The sequence below is a fragment of the Balaenoptera physalus genome (genome assembly GCF_965194825.1).
Source record: "Balaenoptera physalus genome assembly, chromosome: 2".
In the NCBI taxonomy this organism is placed as follows: domain Eukaryota; kingdom Metazoa; phylum Chordata; class Mammalia; order Artiodactyla; family Balaenopteridae; genus Balaenoptera; species Balaenoptera physalus.
The window spans coordinates 81,876,243-81,896,438 of NC_138883.1; the positions used below are offsets into that span (position 1 = coordinate 81,876,243).

The 20,196-nt window shown below is 39.5% G+C and overlaps 1 protein-coding gene and 1 long non-coding RNA gene across 8 annotated transcripts in view; one reads left to right on the forward strand and one right to left on the reverse strand.

The window, feature by feature from the left end:
- Window positions 1-20,196, reverse strand: part of LOC309651089 — an 808,972-nt gene that overhangs the window by 683,581 nt on the left and 105,195 nt on the right. The window lies entirely within an intron of this gene.
- The window catches only part of LOC309650624 (transmembrane and coiled-coil domain-containing protein 5A-like), a 35,553-nt gene continuing 15,464 nt past the window's right edge, over window positions 108-20,196 (forward strand). Inside the window, 8 exon segments of the mRNA XM_082442231.1 lie at window positions 108-14,726; window positions 14,729-14,782; window positions 14,785-14,798; window positions 15,367-15,411; window positions 16,370-16,519; window positions 16,936-17,059; window positions 17,458-17,508; window positions 18,212-18,283. Of these exon segments, the coding sequence (XP_082298357.1) occupies window positions 14,682-14,726; window positions 14,729-14,782; window positions 14,785-14,798; window positions 15,367-15,411; window positions 16,370-16,519; window positions 16,936-17,059; window positions 17,458-17,508; window positions 18,212-18,283 (555 nt within the window). The 5' untranslated portion in view covers window positions 108-14,681.

Consider the following 20,196-nt stretch of genomic DNA (forward strand, 5'->3'; position numbering starts at 1 on the left):
GGAGTATAATTGCTTTACAATGGTGTATTAGTTTCTGCTTTATAACAAAGTGAATCAGTTATACATATATACATATATATACATATATATACATGTATCCCCATATCTCCTCCCTCTTGCGTCTCCCTCCCACCCTCCTTATCCCACCCCTCTAGGTGGTCACAAAGCACCGAGCTGATCTCCCTGTGCTATGTGGCTGCTTCCCACTAGCTATCTATTTTACATTTGGTAGTGTATATATGTCCATGCCACTCTCTCACTTCATCCCAGCTTACCCTTCCCCCTCCCCATGTCCTCAAGTCCATTCTCTCTGTTTGCATCTTTATTCCTGTCCTGCCCCTAGATTCTTCAGAACCATTTTTTTTTTTTAAGATTCCATATATATGTGTTAGCATACGGTATTTGTTTTTCTCTTCCTGACTTACTTCACTCTGTATGACAGACTCTAGGTCCATCCACCTCACTACAAATAACTCAATTTCGTTTCTTTTTATGGCTGAGTAATATTCCATTGTATATATGTGTCACATCCTCTTGATCCATTCATCTGTCGATGGACACTTAGGTTGTTTCCCTTAACCTCAGCTCCAGGACAGTCCAGGTACATAGGCTGCCTCTTCTGGGTAAAAATAGGCTCTGTTATTGTAGGTAAACCTCCTGGCTCCAGGTCTTTCTATCCCCTCTCATTCAAGCTACCTGCCATTTATTTGCCCCACCAAATATCAAAGCATATTACATAGCTACAATAACTAAAATACTGTGGGCCTGGCATAAGACAGAAAAAAAGTCAATAACTGGCTTAGAAATAGAAAGCAGTGTTTATTAAAATTTATATATTGTAAATGTGATAACTCAAATCAGTTTCAGCAATATTATTAAAATATTAAGTTATCTATTTGGCTTTTAAATCTATTTAATTCTAGTCTATTTTAAAGATAAATGCAAAAATATAAACCATAAAAAATTGAAAACAAGTAATTTTATTGACTTTTCGGCTCTTTAAGCTTTAAGGTTAGATATTATAGAAAAGGTTAAATTTAACAACATATACTTTGTTTTCATATCAGAATACACCTTGAACAAATATAAAAATATAATAGACATCTAATTTTTTTGGTAGCAGAACCTTAATTTCCCTTTGGGCAAACAGTGCTCCCGATTGGTCTATTTGGGTCTGTCTCCAATCCCTCCAAAAATGGATGAGCAAGGTAAATATGGCCAATACCACATTTTATATCCCTGGATATGGACTGTTTCAGGAATGGGCACAAGGCCATGTCCACCCTGTGAGACTCACTTCAAGAGACTGTACTACAATGGCTGGGAGAGAGAATCCTCCTTCACTGTGGTGACTGAGAGGGCTGAATCTCTACATGGTCATATCACCACCAAGAGAAAAGAGCAGTCTGAATTAGGTCAACCCAGAGGAAATCTCCGCTGAGAGATGGACAGATTCTGAGTCTGGATGATGCTATTACGTCCCTGAACTGGGCTCTACCCAAAGGCAGTTCTCTGGAGCCTTCAGTGAGCCGGTAAACACCCATTTTTATTAAGCTAGTTTGATGTGGCTTTCTGTCTCTTATAACCAAAAAGCATTAAAACTCAAAACAAGGGGGGAAGAAAAATACAATATACATTTCATAAAGGTGGTAATTTTCTGGCTATATAAATTACTCATGTAAATTGTTAAGCATTTAACCTCATCAAAAAATGAGCAATTTAATAAGAGGATAAAATGGCTAATAAAAATGAAAAATTTTAAATACACCATATTAATAATCAAAGAGATATAATTAATAATATTTTAGATGTCATTTTTCACCTATAAAGTTGTGATAATCATCAAAAATGGAAACAAAGATGAGATAAGACAAGTACTCTCAAGCACTGCTTGTGGGAAGATAAGTCTATACAGATATTTTTGTTGGTTCAAAACCTCAGGAGCTTCCCAGGTGAAATTTGAAACTGGCCCCCATACAATGAGGGTAAGGAGAGACAGAAGAAAAAGGCAGATCACTTCAGACTGGTAGGTTGTAGACTTAACAAGCAAGGGAACTTACATTCAAGGTTTGTCTTGAGTGACCTCTAGATGAGCAGATTTCTGTACCTGCCCACCAGAATCTTAAAAGTTTATATGGATGCCTTAATGGGGTTCAGTCATATATTCAATCCAGATGGTCTCAACAACACATTACTATCTCAAGGCTACGTCCTTGAATCAGCTCCAGCTGTGGGAACAATAGGCAGAATGCACATTCCAAGGACAGGGGTGGGGTAAGAAGCCTCTGATTGCCTGGGTCCAGCTTGAGGGTCAACAGGCAGTCATGTCCTCTCTGTGACCTCCTCCAACAACTTTTTAAAGAACTACTGGATAATATATTATATTATATTATATACAAGAGAGAGAAAGACTTAAAGGCTCCAACACTTTGTTATAATAATTCCACATTATTATAATCATCATCCTAAGGAATAATATGAAATAGAGATAAAACAGTATGTATAAGAAACCTCAAAAATCATGTCATTAAAAATAAAATTTACAAAGTTTTAAAAGCATAGTAAAATATTTTCATTATAGCCTTAAATCAAAAAGGTAGTAAACAAACTTGTGTTTATAATGTGATTGTGACTGGAAAATTATGTAGGCAGAGAAAAAAATAGAAAAAACTAAACCAATGTTTATAGTGACTATCACTGGGTAGCTGGGTAATATTTATTTTCTTCACCCTACTTTTCTGAATTTTCCTAATTGCCTATAATAAGTGTAATCTTGGTAGTCAAAGGAATTTTTTTTTTAAAGTTACTTGCTCCTCTGTCCCATTTTCTCACAAGTATACAGACTCTTGGAGGGTGCAGGATATCACAGACTCAAAGCGTACTCTAATTGGAAGAGATTTCAGAGATGATGTGGATCAACGTTTCCTCTATTTGAAGACCTGCAGTGAGAATGGGAGGGGCAAGGCACAGAGTTCATCCATAGTCAAGAAGGCTCACAGCTGTAAATGATGGAGAGTTCCTCCTTATATTAACTGAGCTTCTTATTCTGAACTTATGTTGACTCACATCTTGGTAACTTCAAATCATTAATCTTAGTTTTACGCTCTGGGGCAATGAAAATCATGTCATGGGAGGATCATGGCTTTATCATCAGGTAGATCAAAGTTTGAATCTTGGCTACCATTGTACTAGTATTATCATCTTGGGCAACAACTCTGAACCTCTATTTCCTCAACTGTAAAACCGAGATAATGATAGCCATCTCTTAGACAAGCAAAAATGATCCTATGTGTAAAACACCTAGCGTAAGTATACACAGAAGACACTTATCAAATGTTAATTCTCTATTCTCTTATCCTGAGGGTTAAGCACATGCCTAGAATACAAGAATTCAAAAATATTTCTTGAATGAATTTCTTCTCAAACAGCTGTGAATCCACCTATGAAAACAATAATGCACCCTAGTTTCCTCATGGTATCTTTGAGAATGCAATGAGAGAATGTGAGATGTTCTATGGAATTTAGGATACATTATATTTCAGCTTTACTCTGAATTCCTAGTCTAACAAAAGGGAAAAGATATTTGAATAGTCCAGCTAATGTTTCCCTTGAATCCACGTTAGTCTCAGTGAACACCCTCCTCTCATAACTGCTCATAAACCATCTACAGAATAGCTTAGTCAAGAATTATGCTTACAATGACATCAAAATTATTAGTCTATAGTTGTCAAAATCCTTTTCCTTTTTTTTTTTAACTGACTTTTTCGCATTTTCTCTGTAAACTTTCAGTAAACTTTCAAGAAAAAAACTGAAACAACAACAACAAAAAACAACTACTCTTAGTGATGACCAAAATGTAATCAGAAATCATATTCATTGGTTCTTTGCATCCTGGGATGTAATGTATCAGGGTCTGAAGATCTGAACTTACTTAAAGCACATTGGTACTCTCTGTTTCCCTCTAACTCCCTATAATTTGATTCTATCTTCATATTTTCAGTTCTGCTCTTTCCAGGAAGGAGATCAGGGACTCAGAACAGAAGCATAATGTGATTTCTGTTTTTTTTCTATTAACTGTGACTATTATACCAGGTGCCCCTGAAAGGAGTCTCATCCCTCTGGACTCCTTTTAGGATTTCTGGCAAGCTTCTCCCTCTCTGGGCCAGCAAATTTCCCCGAACGGTTCATAGCAGTTTCTACCCATTCATCTTTGGTTATCTGACTGATTTTATTCTTTTAGGATAGGAACAGTAACAGTGATTTTATTTAATAGTCTCCCCTTTTCTTTTTCCTCTGGATTGAAGCAGGATATCAAGTGGAAATTTTCCAATTTCCCCAGTACGGCATCTAAGATCAAAGGTGAACACTAACATACCGTAAGACCCCCATATTCTAATAAATGGGAGCTTACTAATAGGCATCACTTTAGAACAAGCCTTACTACTAATCATTACCATCTCTCCCTGGGCAATGTGAGAAGAGAACTTAGAGGGCAGTGAGGAGGGCAGCTGTTTAAAGAGACACTATTCCATGAAGGAGAAAGAAAATAGGTTACCTTGTTACCAAAAACCAAGGGAAGAGGGCTCAAAGGGAATTCATGTTAAGAATAGGGGGTGAAAGAGAAAAACAAATACCATATGCTAACACATATATATGGAATCAAAAAAAAAAAAAATGGTCATGAAGAACCTAGGGGCAAGACGGGAATAAAGACGCAGACTTACTAGAGAATGGACTTGAGGATACGGGGAGGGGGAAGGGTAAGCTGGGACAAAGTGAGAGAGTGGCATGGACATATATACACTACCAAATGTAAAACAGATAACTAGTGGGAAGCAGCCGCATAGCACAGGGAGATCAGCTCGGTGCTTTGTGACCACCTAGAGGGGTTGGATAGGGAGGGTGGGAGGGAGGGAGGGAGACGCAAGAGGGAAGAGATATGGGGATATATGTATATGTATAACTGATTCACTTTGTTATAAAGCAGACACTAATACACCATTGTAAAGCAATTATACTCCAATAAAGATGTTAAAAAATAAAAATAAAAAAAAAGAATAGGGGGTGACTACATGAAAGGAATATGGGCAATTTCACTTTCCAGTTGGCAATCTGTTTAGCTAGCACACCTGAGTTACCTGAGCCAAGGAAAAGAGAATTAGAGAGCATAGTGAGGCTGGGAGGAGAGGTAGCCAAGAAGTTATTTGCCTCATTATTTGGCATGTCATGGACGGATGATTTTCCTAAGAGTCAACAGATGAGGAGAAAATCTGCTAAACTCTGTCCTTCCAGACCACCAAGAGGGCTGATCACGAAGAAAGGGGATCTCAGTTTGGAGGTGATCACCTTTTGGAGGGCCTAAGGGAGTAGAAAAGGTAAAGCCAGATTTCTCACATCAGGAAATATGCATTAAGAAGGGAAGGACTTTGGAGACACTCAGAAGAACTCACATACGAGAGGACCGGCAACTACGTGCCAGCCACACAGAAGGCATTAACGATTACCTTGAGCCAAACCAATGAGGACAGCTAGCCAAGCAAAGAACTCAACCTCACCATGGGCAGTGAAGGAGGTGTTTGCCCTGTCCCTCTTCTTCTACACTGCATGAACATGATAGAAGCTAGAGGAGGGAGGAAGGTGAAGTCAGTTCTTTGTAGAATGAGAGGGAAAGAGCTCTGAATTTAATTGAAAACTTGAAACAACAACACAAGACTATTCTAATAATTAAAAGTGACTGGAGGGATTTCCCTGGTGGCCCAGTGGTTGGGAGTCCACCTGCCAATGCAGGGGACACGGGTTCAATCCCTGGTCCGGGAAGATCCCACATGCCGCGGAGCAGCTAAGCCCATGTGCCACAACTAAAGATCCTGCATTAAGAAACTAAAACATGCCGCAATGAAGATCCCGTGTGCTGCAACTAAGACCCTGTGCAGCCTAAATAAATAAATAAATATTTAAAAAAAAAAAAAGTGACTGGAACATTCTGCAATCTAGCCAACATATTATTAAGGTACCTGTTATTAATTGCCTACAGTGAGGTAGTATGGTACTTAACGGTACCACAGTACAATGAAAAAGAGCAGTAATTGGAAGCTTAAACCCAAATGCACTGAAACTCTTCAACAAATATATTTAGTTATATCTTCCCATGCTCTCATCTTCTTTTAGAATGAGGACTGCAGACTGTCATTATTTGATGTTCTCTCCCTTCTTCTCCCTTGTCTGGATTATACTGTGGTTGTACACTCAGGATACTTATGCCTTTTGGTATCCCTTACAGCAGCACAGTAAAAATGACTCAGAAAAATAATCTGATATGAGAGTCCTCAAAGGGTCCCTATTCTACCTCTGCAATGCAAGAGTTCAGATATGCCAGTGGGCTTATGTGTGGACTACACAGGATGATTACAGGGCCTTTACCAATGAGAAATGACCTCATGGAGTAGAGACAGTTACATACACATTCAGCAAAAGGGCCTTGGAACTCCATGGCAGTGTGAAATACGGAGGGAATTCATCTCAATAGGAGATTCGAGATGCCTATTTCAGTAGAGGGCCAGTGGTTAATTTTATAGGTCACCACAGGCAACATCATTTGTAATATCTCCCAACCCATTTCCATAATAACTCACACCAAATTCCACTAGAAGAGGTGATATAGGAAGTCAAAGGGGTGAGGAGAATTATTAAAGTAAAAAGAATTTAAAAATCAACAGGCACACTAAGAAAATAAAACTCAAAATCAGATTACTGTACAAAAAAGTCGTAGCTGGTGAAAAGAGAATTCTTCCCCACATCATCAGAGCAACACTTTCAGCCCTATAGGGTGACATTAATTTCAAGAGTTCTATCACCGTAAGGCAATGACAAGTCCTGTGGCCTGAATGAAAGTTCTCCCACCTTACCAGGAATGCCAGCCTAAAGAAGAGAGCTAGAAGGAAACAGAGCACAGATTGGCACACACACAAAAAAACATGTTAATAAACAGTTGTTAAAATGAGAATAAATGATGTAATATGAGGACTTTTAGGGATACAAGAGAATGTGAACTACTCTGAAGACCCTGACAAGAAAAGGGATTTCACAGATTACACTGACAGGGATTTGAAAAAAAGAATACTTTCATCATACTTCCCTTTATTCTTTATTAATCTTATCATTTTGGTTATACTGAATCCCCAGGTTAACCGTGGTCTGGAAGATTTAATAACTTAAAATGAAGATGAGAATCAATGGTTGAAAACTTAGCATTTGTATTTTAAATGGGCCTTTCAATATCTTAGGCCAAAGTCATATGTAACATAGGAATGTCAGGCACCACTACGGGGAGAAGAGGAGCCTTTTGAGGACAGACTTCAAATTTATAAAATTCTTAACAATATTGGCAGCCTAGTACTATACATTGATATGCTATTCTACAAAGCTGATATTTCTGACCAGTGTTATCAAGGGAAATGTTTTGGGTTTTCTTCTGTTTTTTACAGTCACTGGTGATGAATTTGAGCTGATCCAATACATGGCTCACACCTCCTTGTGACCACTGAGTAAAGGAAATTGTATCCTCATGATGCTCATATTGTTCTGCTTTTTTTTTTTGTCTTACATGAAATTTCCTACAGCCAATGAACAAAACAAATTGGCAAGTTCTGTATCAGAATAAAGCAGCTGAATATTTCATATCCAACTATTTGTTATGAAGCCCTGAAGTGATATTGGAAACCTAAAGTGATTACTTCTCCATTTTGAATGTTTTGCTTGGAAAAAAAAAAGAGGAAAGTGAATCTGCTGCTATAGGACTAATTCAAAGTTGAAACTTATAACATTCAAAATTCAGCATTACTTATTAGTTAGGAATTCAAAATATCTCTGAGTCATGGTACTTTTTGGAAATTGAAGAAGGAATTGGAGTGGCATGCCTTATCTAGCTTGACTAGAGACAACACAACTGCAAAGCAAATAACGTGCACTTTCACCCCCAATGACCTGGGAAATAAGCACAAACAAAATATTCAAGGGCTTAAAATTCAGCTGTGGGAAATTACTGCAGCTAAATAGAGAAAACAGCTGATCCCAGGGGAAGCAAGTAGATGGCAATGTGGGATGCAATTAAGAGCAGTGGCAAAGTCATTCACCATGACTATTTGCTTAATCCAGTCACTCTGAGCAAAGGTAGCTACAACGAGGAACTGTTCTCTCTACTCAGTACCTGGGGAATCCAGGGGTTTCCAGCACAAAGACCCATCAGTTGAAGGGCAATGTGACAGAGGATTCAGGGAGATTGGCTGGCTAATGGATGGGGGAATAAATTCTCCCAGAACGCTCCCTGTTCAAACCATTGGAAATGGAGTCGCCCTTCAGATCATCTGTATGCCTGTTTCTTTTTTCCATTTTCAATTTATAATAACAATAACGACCTAGACATAGGACGTTTCCTGGGCTTTAATGACTGTCTGAGGTTAATGGCCCTCAACTACACCTCAGGCCATCAACCCCTCCCAGCTGGTCATTAATCTCCGGGAAATATCCTGTTCCTGGGTCATTATTGTTTCAGTATCAACTATACCTTAAAAGCTTTATGGATTCTGCAAATACACATCTCTTGCCAATAGAGATTATAAAACCTGTTTAGAATTCTGAAATTATCTTGAGTTTGACCTCTCAGAGATGTTTTGTTCAAAACTAAAATTGGCTTAAGAAAACATTCAACTTTATCTTTGTTTGTTTATTCATATTTTCTCAGGAAAGAGGCCTATTGAATATTACAAGGACCCAAACAAAAAGCAATGAATATTGGAAGAAAAAGATCAACTTTAATGGGGAGCAACCTCTCTCCTGAACAGTAGCATAACTCAGCCTTTGACAACACTATGTTATTTGTGAAAATAGTTCCCCAAAATGATTTTATGTGTTTAAATATCACCAGACTACACCCCATACATAGAATTTTCAAAATATATCCTATTTCTAAAATCTCATTTTTAATTTCCACAAGAAACACTTCAATTTATACATTAAAATTATTACTACAAGGATTCTACCCATGACAGAATGTTCCATATGAGGAGGGACTGCTGAGACATGAGTGAAATACAACTTCTGGAAAATGCAGCTTTTAAGATTCCAATTCAGTAGCAAAGAGGAGGATGGCTCCCCAGGAAGTGTTTGAGTTGTAGAGAGTTGGTATAAACAAAGGAGGGGGACAGGGCAGGTGTTTAAAACCAAGGAAATCCAACAAATGGTAATAGGGGCAAGTCCCTGTAAACAGACAGACCAAGGAAACACGGGGACTTTGGCAGGCACTACCTTGAAGAGATGAGGAAGCCCTGGATGGGCTCCAGCTTTGAGGAAGAAATTAGGGTCAGAGACCTACGCATGAGGTTCTGATAAAAACATCCTCCACCTGCAGAATTAGCCAGAACTGCGTTCCCAGGTAGGCTTGTAACAGAGTTCCAGACCCTGAAACTGAGGAACAAAATAGGACACTCGTCACAGCAATGGGGCATGAGCTCAGGTGCCAGGCTGGGAGCACAGTCAGAGAAAACAGGAGGGCAGGCTAACTGGGTTCTATCTGCGTTAGAGTCCCATGATCAGAGGGAGTGGTCCTGGAGCCTGACTCAGAGCTGAATCTTGTAGCTGTCAGGCCATGGAGCAGAAAAATCAAACAGATCACACACAGCTATCCATTCCAACATACCATTTGGAAATTTTTTCAATAAACCTTTTCTGTGAAATGCCACTTGAAGATTTTACTCTAAGTCATATAAATGTGAAAACTGCAAGGTATCAGGACACAAAGTGGGAAGTAAAAGAAAACAATGTCCTAGAATTTTCAAAATTAACTCTTCATCAGAGGGAAGTGAATCATTTAACTGATAGAAAATGAAATAATATATTATTGTTTCCCTACTTGACTGCTATTATAATACTTTATGTAGGCACCAAAGTTGACATACTAATTGTTACTGGAATATTTTAACAGTGAAATCAGGAAAGCATAAGACAAAAAATTAATTTAAAACAGACTTCGAGATAAAGACTTGAGTGTAAATAGTTTATTTGGAGAACTTCTCAGATGATTCTTAAACCCCTTGTCTACTTTTAGAATTAAAGTTGAAATAAGATTGGAGGCATTTCTTCAGAGGGCTGTGCTGTGAGTCTGTACCCACAATGGGGGAGGGTGGGAGTGCCACCCCTCCCTAGCCTAGTGAGATGCGAGTTCCTAAGGGAAGGGTGGGAGAGCTGCTTCTCCCTTTCCTTAAGATAAGTGAGGCAGACTAATGACCCCTAAATATGTCCATGTTGTAATCCCCAGTGAATATGTTACTTTACATGGCAAGGGGTCTTTGCAGATGTGATTAAGGATCTTGAAATAGGGAGATTATCCTGGGTTATTTAGATGGACCGGAGGTAATCATTAGGGTCCTTATAAGAGAAGGGAAGGAGGATGAGAGTGAGAGAAGGCACCATGATGACAGAAGCAAAGGTCAGAGTCTGAGAGAGATGTGGAGGTTCTCTACTCCTGGCTGTGAAGGTGAAGGAAGGGGACACAAGTCTAGGAATATAGGTGGCTTCTAGAAGCTGGAAAAGGCAAGGAAACAGATTTGTTCCTAGAGCCTCCAAAAGGAATGCAGGTCTGCCAACACCTTGATTTTATCCAGTGAGAGCCATGGAAGGCTTCTGACCTCCAGAACTGTACAGTAACAAATTTGTGTTAATGTAATATTTTTCAGGTATAACCTGAAGAACTGTGTTTCCAGTATAGGACAGAAAGAACACAAAGTTAGAAAAATTGAGAAGGGAGTATAAAACTACACCAAATTTCAGTGCAAATTTTTTATGAAAGTGTGCATGCACAGGCACTAGTTATCCTTTTTAGGAATCCTCCATTTAATGATCACTCTGTGATTGCAAATTTTTAATTAAAGCTAGAGAAGCAAATTTAAAATAAAATAAAGGGTGATTAAAGACCAAGCATTGGTTATCTCAGAAGAAATGACCTCACTGAAAACAAAAATTACGTCACTAAAATGTGGGTTACACTGAATCAGTACTCCATAATACCAGCTCCGTATTATAGCTGAGGAAATTCCCTCTTTCTATTGCACTTTCCCAGGCTTACTGCAGAATGAACTAGAAGATGTTGAGGGATGCGGTCACAGGTATGGGAGTTCTTTTTAATCTTTTTAATCCCAGCAAGACATTTAATCTCTCTTGTCCTGTTTTCCTATCTGTAAAATATAAAGCAGTTGACTCATATGCTAATGAACAGACATTCAAAAATGGTAAAAATATAAGTGTATATCTTTAACATTATATTTTGGTTATACTTGAAAAGTATAATAACTACACAAATATGTTCTTTGAATTGCTTTCAACTGGGAGGAAGGTGGGGAAACAATCTGAATGTTCATAAATTTGGTCACAGTAAAACAATTGTTGAGTATCTCATATTGGCTGAGTTGTGTTACCCCGAAACTCATATGTGGAAATCCTGATTCCTAGTACCTGAGAATGTGACTTTGTTTAGAGACAGGGTCTTTAAAGAGGTAATTAATTTAAAGTTAGGTCATTAGGGTGGGTCCTAATCCTATATGAATGGTGTCCTCATGAGAAGAAGAGATGAGGACACAGACACAGAGGAATGACCATGTGAGGACACAGAGAGAACACAGCCATCTGCACGCCAAGGAGAGAGGCCTCAGGAGGAACCAGCTCTGCCAACACCTTGATCAGGACACAACCTCCAGAACGGTGAGAAAATAAATTTCTCTTGTTTAAGCCACCCAGTCCTGTTTAGTACTTCGTTATGGCAGCCCTAGAAAACACAGGCATTCTCCTGGCCCTCAAGAGGAGACAGATACGTAAACAGAGAAATAGTTTGGTGAGAAGGATATGGTGAAGCAAATTTTGCATATTATCAACTCAGCAGAATTTACACAGCGATCAAAATGATAATTATAGAGAGTATGTAACAACCTGAAATAATGTTTGTAAAAAACATTAAGTGAAAAGGCAAAACACAGCAACATAGCTATTCTACGATTACTATAAAAGATGGTTTATTAATAGACAAAAAATAGAAGAAAACTTGGAAAAACAGAGTTTTTTGCTGAGGTGAATCCTTGATGAACTTTCATTTTTTAGTTCTTTATTGCTGTTATAATAGCAATGATGCAATAAATTTTTAAATATTTAATTTTACTGATACATTCTCCCTTTTTTTCTTTTTTCCTTCACATTTTGGTTTATTTCAAGTTTCTGCTTTTGAGAATGTTATTCTTGAAAGGGAATTCAAAAAGATTTTATGAGCCTAAAGATGGTACAGAACACAGAGATGTACAATATACATTTTTTTAAATTCGTGTTTATGTTTTCTTCAGATAAGTACCCAGAAGTGGAATTGCTACATCATATGATAGTTCTATTTTTAAGTTTCTGAAGAACCTCCATACCATTTTCCATAGTGGCTGCACCAATTTACATTCCCACCAACAGTGCACTAGGATTCCCTTTTCTCCACATCCTCACCGACACTTGTTATTTCTTGTATTTTTGTTAAGAGCCATTCTGACAGGTGTGAGGTGGTATCTCACTGTGGTTTTGATTTGCATTTCCCTGATGATTAGTGATGTTGTGCATCTTTTCATGTGCCTGTTGACCATCTGTATGCCTTCTTTGGAAAAATGTTTATTCAGATCTTCTGCCCATTTTTTTAATTGGATTGTTTGGGGGTTTTTAGTACTGAGTTGTGTATGTTCTTTGTATATTTTGAATATTAGCCCCTTTAGCAGAAATAACCACTAAAAATAAGTAAGGACTTAAGGAAAATGGCACACTTGATTCTGTATTCGAAAAATAATGATCTAAAATGAGATTATAGAGCCTTGCCTGGCTATAAGCCTCAAGATCAAGCTCATTTATAAAAATATCCAAAGAAGAATTTGCCAAAGTAAAAGTGAGGACAAATGAGGTGAGCAGAAGATATAGCTCTCCATCCCTTGAGGCAGCCGGAAGGGCCAGGGCCCAGGCAGCTCCATTCAGGGCTCACACACATGGCCAGGCCCCTTACAGCAGAAAGGTGAGGCACAGCACACAGAGCCTGAGTGCCCAGCCTGGAAAAGAGCACGTATTTTCCCAACAGACTTCCACACAGAGGCCACTGCGTTCCTGACAGCAATGCAGCAAAATCTGACATGTCTCTCAGTAACTCTTTTGTGTGGGGCAGGGCACAGCACGGAAAAGTTAACAAGGTGAAAACAGCTGCCTTAAAGCTGAACCGGATGTTAATCAAACCTCCTAAAGAGCAGGAAGGCTTATATCGAGGACCTTAATTTGCCCCCTAGGCCCTGTTTCTACCTTGATTTAGCAGTTCTCACTATAGCAATCTGTTGTCCTCATCCCACACAGGCCCCAAGCTTGGGATTCTGCTGCTCCTACAGGCTTGCCTTTGGTAGACCCTCAAGGAGAAAAGCTCCCCAGGAAGGAGATAGAGCTTTATTTTTATCCCAGTTAAAGTCCCTATCCAATCCATTAATAGCTACAATAACCTTGGTCCAGGGCATTTCCTGGAGAATCTATAACCAGCTGGGGTTAATGAACTCTCCCTACCATTAATTCCTGGGAGAGGCCATTGGCCTGAATGGTTACTTAATTACTCTTCTGTGTACAGCTTCATAAAGCAATGAAATGCCTTCTTTCAGGAAGAAGGGAGATGGTAATGGGGGTCATCAGAGGCCATTAATTTTACAAATAGTTTGTTAGAAACTACAGTATGTTAAGAAGTCACTCTGGCCCACAAATCAACTCAATGCGGTCCTTATTAAGTTGAGATCCAAACCTTCCCAGGTTTCCATGATTCACACACATACAAGTGGTGCAGAATCTGGTCAAAATGTACATACTCAGGTATGCAGAAACATATTCTTTATATTCTGCAAATGATCTTATCTTCCCCTCTAGCTCTGATTCCTGAAGTTGGCAGAAAAGACTCAATGGGGCCAATTCAAGACACCATAGACTTTTCCCAGTTAAAAATCTCTTTCAGGTAATTTCTCAGTCTTAGGGAGATTCTCCCTCTCCAGAGCTCTCCTCTTTCCCAGGATATTGGCAGGTGCAGGGAAAAACTACATATCCTTAAGGAGGGTTGAAGGAGGAGCTTTGGGTCTTCATGGCTCCTCTTGCTGCTCCTGGGTCTGCTGGCCTTTCAGGCTGTATGCTGGCCCATGCTGCTTGTGCTATCCCTCCCCCCAACACACACACACACGCCCTAGAATGTAAACCCCATGAGGGCAGGTGTCTTGGCTGTTTTGTTTACTCTGTCTCCCTAATGCTTAGAACAGTGCCTGGCATACATAGGAGCTCCTTCAATGTTTCAGTGTTTGTCCAATGAATGAGTAGTTAGTTGGCTACATGATGGGATTAGACTGCTGGCCTTAGGAATCAGACTTTCCATATTAGTCACACTTTGAAGCAAGGGAGCTCAATCTGCCAGAGAAATAAAAGACAGGGGCTACCCCTTCATACTGCCCAGAAATCAGATCCATTAAACTACTGCTGCCAAAGGGAAGATGTGACCATGAAACACACACAACCATCTAGGGTCTGAAGTCTCCACAGATGATGAGAAACCATTGCCACCCACCCCACTGTGACATGCTGCCCCCCATGTCAATAGCAGAGTCATGACACCTCAGAAGGTTCTGAGATTCTATTGGACAGTTCCACTGGGGAAAGATTAGACTCTTCAGAAGCTAATTGCCTAGAGCAGAATCAGGAAGATCATACACATCAGAAGAGAGGTGGAGTTTATGGAAGTAATGGATTTAAAGAGGAAACCAAAGGCGCAGAGCAAGACAAATTTACTTCTGCTTGGTTTTTCTGAGCCCTGTTTAATACTACGATCTTAATATCTGGAGATTCTTATAGAGGCCAGGCTAGAGAGCAGAGAGATTACTTTTCAGAGAAGTTATACACCTACACCCATGCCCATGGGCCCTTTAGGAAAGCTAGTGGCCCTAGAGTAGAAAGGGACTTGAGAACAATTGATAACCTCTATTGATTCTTATTGCTGTGTATAAATTCCAAAGGGTTTTGTGTTGGTGAACTATCTCTGAATATACCTGCTAGTAGGATATATACTGAAATTTCCAGCATTATCCCTGTATCCTCACTGTATCCTTACTGAGGCATAATCAGAACATGAGCAGAAAACCAAAAGGCTGAATTTTGTCATGGCCAAAATGTGAAATTGGAGGGAAGAAACCAGTTAATTTTGTTTCTGTATTTGGGGGCTCTTGGCTAGTTACTCTACTTCACAAATGGACCCATTTCCCCAACTCATTAGATACATCTCTGCTGATATTTTAGGGAATCTACAATGGAAGAAGACAAGGAAGATCAACTAGATCATGAGTAAGTAATCATGATTTATGCAAAGCCACATCCAAGGACCAAGGTATGAAGCAGGTCTGCTGTTGATGTCTTCCTTCATCTTCTAGTCTCCCTCTCTCTCTCCATCTACTATTTATCCCTCCCCCATTGCACTCCACCTCAAGCCCTTCATGCCCTCCTGAAGTGATAGCTATTATAAAGTCTTCTTTTCCAAAATCATCCCTCATCCTCACTCAAAAGTCTACCTCACTAACTTATTTATGGTTAATCATTTGAAAAGCAAACTAATTAATTGATACAAGAAAAAGAAAAGTTTATTGAGAGCTTCCATGTGCCAGGTACCCTTTCTAGATTACTCTAGTGTTACCCTTATTTTATTCAAATTTACTTCAAAAAGATTTTTGCATTCTTGAAAGTGAATGCCTGGATCATATCTGCATGCTCAATGAAGTGACTCTCATGATAGATACTCAAGCTTTGTAGCAGGCACTGTAAGAGAAGTTTTGAGATGGGAGGAGGAAGGGAAAGACTGAAGCCCTACCTGCTGGTGGAAATCTCCCGTGGCTCTGCATAAAGCTGGGCTCAATCTTAAGGAATGTGCCAGCTACCTGGATAATAGTACTCAATAAAAGTGTATTGCATGAGCAGATTTTGTGAACAATTTGTCTGAGAAACCAATGCAGGAGACTATTTAAGGAAGCAAGACTTCTGGAACCAGAGTGGAGGTGCACTAGTATATTGAGCCCTTTGGCTGAGAAAGCCTGAGAAAAACCTCTCTTGCTGACCAAGTTGAGAATTATTGAAACAAATTGTAGAGCATGACTAAGAAATATAATTTCCTAAGAATGAAAAAGGAAAGATGTGCTTCCAGAAACAGCCAGGTTAATGAATTACATGCCTTCTAGATATCCCCTTTAGTCCAAAGATTACTGATCTTAAGATAACTGGCCCTTGTTCAATTTGGGGACTGAGTCTACAGGTCAGAGAAAGTGGAAATCTTAAGACTGGCCCAGTCAAAGAGGAACATTAACAGTTTGAATATGGACCTTGAAAGGGATATGCAGAGAATTGATGAAGCAAATCAGGACCTTCTTCTCAAAATCCACAAGAAAGAAGATGAGATTCAGAGGTGAGTGTTGGGGTTCCATGAGGGAAGTTCTCCATCCAGAGGATGGGGTGGAAGAGAAGAGACAACACTAAATTTTCCTGTTTGTTCTAGAGACCTAAATCTTGTACAGAAAAGTTTCTTCTTCATTCTTTGGCATTTCTCTGTGGCTCAAACCCTGAAATACAGCAAGTTTTAAAGAGATTCCTAAAAAAATTGGGTGATATTTACCTGAGATGAAAGAACATTGGGGTGTTTGACTTGGGAATCAGAGGAATCTTACTTTTCCTGCCTTGAAAGTGATTCTGAGTCTAAGGATCCAGGAAAGAATGGTTTCCAACTTGAGATTCATGTTTATTGTCACTGAGGTACCCCTGAAACTGATATTTGTGTTGTATCAGTTCTGCCAGATCCTCACAGTGTGTGCTTGCATCATCTAGGCTGGAAAATGAGATCACTCAGACCAGAGACCTGGCAGAGGATGAGGAGTGGGAGAAGGAGAACTGCACCACCATGGAAAGGGAAAGAGCCTTGCAGGAGCTAGAAGAAGAAACAGCCAGACTGGTAAGCAAGAAGCTGGGAAGAGCTATATGATAGGTTTTCTTCATCATCCTGTCTCTCATCAACTATCAGATAAGCTAGTCTCTCCTTTTTACATACAACTAGTAGTCAACTCAAAAGTCATGGCAGGATGTGTCCATGCATGGAAAGGGATGTGTGGAGGGTAGGGTTTCTTTGGTAATACTTAGTATTGGGAAGCCCTGCGTGTGGGCATCTCTATCCCTGGTAAATTGGTGTGTATGTATTGAGATCAAACCACAGGGTCCTTACCCGACCTTATGCAATAAGGTAGAGTTCCTGCAGGAAATCCTCACTGGAGTGAAATGGAGAACAATCAACTAAATAAAGACAGATGATGGTATGCAGATGCACACTTACACTCTGCTTCTTTCTCTCAACAGGAAAGGAAGAACGAGACTCTGGTCCACAGTATAGCAGAACTTGAAAGAAAGGTGGGATGGGGCTCTTGTGTTCCCCAGTGTTCCCACAGCATCCCCAGGCACCAAAGAGGCAAGGGAGCAAAAGTGGTCATAGGGGATCCCACATGTCAGAGAGGCCTGTGCTGGGGTGGATACTACTCTCCTGAGGCTGAGCTTCATGACCTAAATAAATGCCATGGATCTTCCCTGCAAGTATCAGATGGAGGGAGTGAGTGGGTTATTCAGGGTATTCAGTGATCCCATAGGTTCCTTCATTCTATCACAAAAGAAGGTATTCCAGCAGACACTCTGTTAAAGTGATTGGCTGGCAACTTTGTAGTGAGAGTTAATTTTACTTTCAACAGAGACTTAAAAATACTTAATTCCTAGGGATTCCCTCTACCTCAACTCCTGCTCAGAATACAGTGGGCTTCCTATGATACCCTACTTTCTGACCCATACCTGAATAACCCAGCATGGATTAGGGGTTCAGAAAAGTACCCCTGCCTTGAGCAGGCTCTAGCTTTGGTGGCCAAGACTAGTGAGAAGAAGTTAGAGGTAGAATAAAGATGTTTCCAAGAGCACCAAGTATCCACCAAAGGACCACCTCCTGGCAGCTTTTATCAAGACCAAATTACCAGGCCACACACACACCAGAGAATGTCTTTGTTTTCTTTATTTTTTTTTATTTGATGTATGTTTTATTTGCAATGTATTTTTTTATTTTAAACTGTAGCTTACAAGGAAATCTCAAAAGGCAACTAAGTGTGAACAAGGCAATCTAAAGGGAACCCCAGAAGAGTCAAAGGTAAATGGAAAAGCAATCTTGAATGGGTTTGGACTATATGAACAAGAAACAAGCTTTCAAGTGGAAACAACTGTCAAAGTTGGGATAAATTCTTTGTAGTTTTACCCATGTCAGGCATAAGCCTGGGCCACTGAGTGCTGACATTTCCTCTGCTCTTACTAAGGAATTTTACTCTGAAGCCATATATTTTGTTCTTTCTTCCACGAGGAAGAGCAGAACACAAATGCATATATAACACTGGAGGCAGTTGAAGTCCCTAATTTAAATCCTGTCCCCAGTACTTAGTGTGGTATATGAAGGGCAATTTAATCAGTCCCTCCCAGCCTCCGTTTGAAAATTGAGTGAAATTGCGTATATAAAATATTCTTTCCATTTTTTGGAGAGCTAAAACCTGAAGTCACATAATTTTAAAGTGACTATTTAAGAGTCTGGCTAAGGCATATGTATGAATTCATAGAGGCAGAGCTAGGATCTATAAATCTACTGCATGCTAGGCAACTTACACATCCTGTCATGGAATCCAATCAAGAAAAGAAATCATTAAATTGGTCATTCAAGTATCTAGTGAGTTCTGCATGCTAAGTGCATCAGACAGTGCTTAGCATTTCTCTAATTGTGTTCCAGAGCTAAGAACCTGGACACAACCACAACACATCCGATCAAAGATGCAAGAAGAATTAGAGACTTACTTTTTTTATTTAGAGAACAGGTAAAATTATAACTTGATACTTTCTGTAGAATTACATCTTTATCCTTGCCTTATCTAATTTTTCTTTAGCTTATTAAGCCCACACTTAAGCCCAGACTGTGTATATGAAGCCTATGAAGATACGGACACACTGAAAATAGAAATATAAAATGAAAGAATAGAGAATCACTCCCCTATCTTCTCTTGGTCAAATTAGTGTTGATGGCCACAAAAAAAAAAAAGAAGAAGAAGAAGAAGAAGTTGTTTAAAGCCACCAAGTAAGCTTGCTTAGTCACGCACATCCAGGAAATTTACCTGGAAAGAAAGAAATCTGGATCCTGTGTGTACATCAGGAAGAAAGTGAAGTTAAGACTAGAAAGGATTAGGAAGCCCCATGACTATCCTTACCATATAACTGCAGCAGTCAGAGAATGATTTTCTTCCTTCTCCTGCCCAAAACAAGTTTTCCTGACAGTAAGGCCACCAGAATCTAGTGGGGACACTTTAATGCTGGCTATATTAGGTGAGCTGAGCTGACAGACTATAAATAGAGAGTTCCAGGTGTTGTCAGAACAATGGCCATTATTTTCCTAGCAGCAACCAGCCCAGCCCTAAAGAGTTCTAGAGTATTATTAACCCTCTGAATCACTCCCTTTTGCCCACCTGTTTTGTAGACTTCTTAGGTGATATCTCTAATTCTATGAAATATACAGCACCTCCTATGCTTCTGTTCCTCTTGCATGCTGGTGATTAGTTCAGTAGTTTAATGGGATGCCTGCTTCAACTCCTTGTGACTCAGGCCACTGTCTTGAAAATACAGCCTTTAGCACATTTTTCTTTCTGGCCCTGGATGTAACTGACTGGAGGGGAAAGGAACTGTTAGAAGCGTCCAGATGTAAAATAATGATCCCTAGATGAAAGTGGGAACAACAGAGCTGAAAGGGAAGGAAGGGAAAATACAGTTATATCTGCTCTTCTTACAGAATATAACCCAAATGCATCCATTCTTCCCTATCTACTACTACTAATAGTACTACCCTCTTGCAAGCCACCATAACCCTCACGTGGATGCTGAAGTAGCCTCCTAACAAGTCTTCCTGCTTCAACTCTTACTCCTAAACAATCTCACTTCCCACATATTGAAAAGTCTCTTCTTTAAAAACACAGGTCAGATTGTGTCTTTACCACCTGAAGCTCTCTCCTGGCTTTTCACTACAATTAGAAT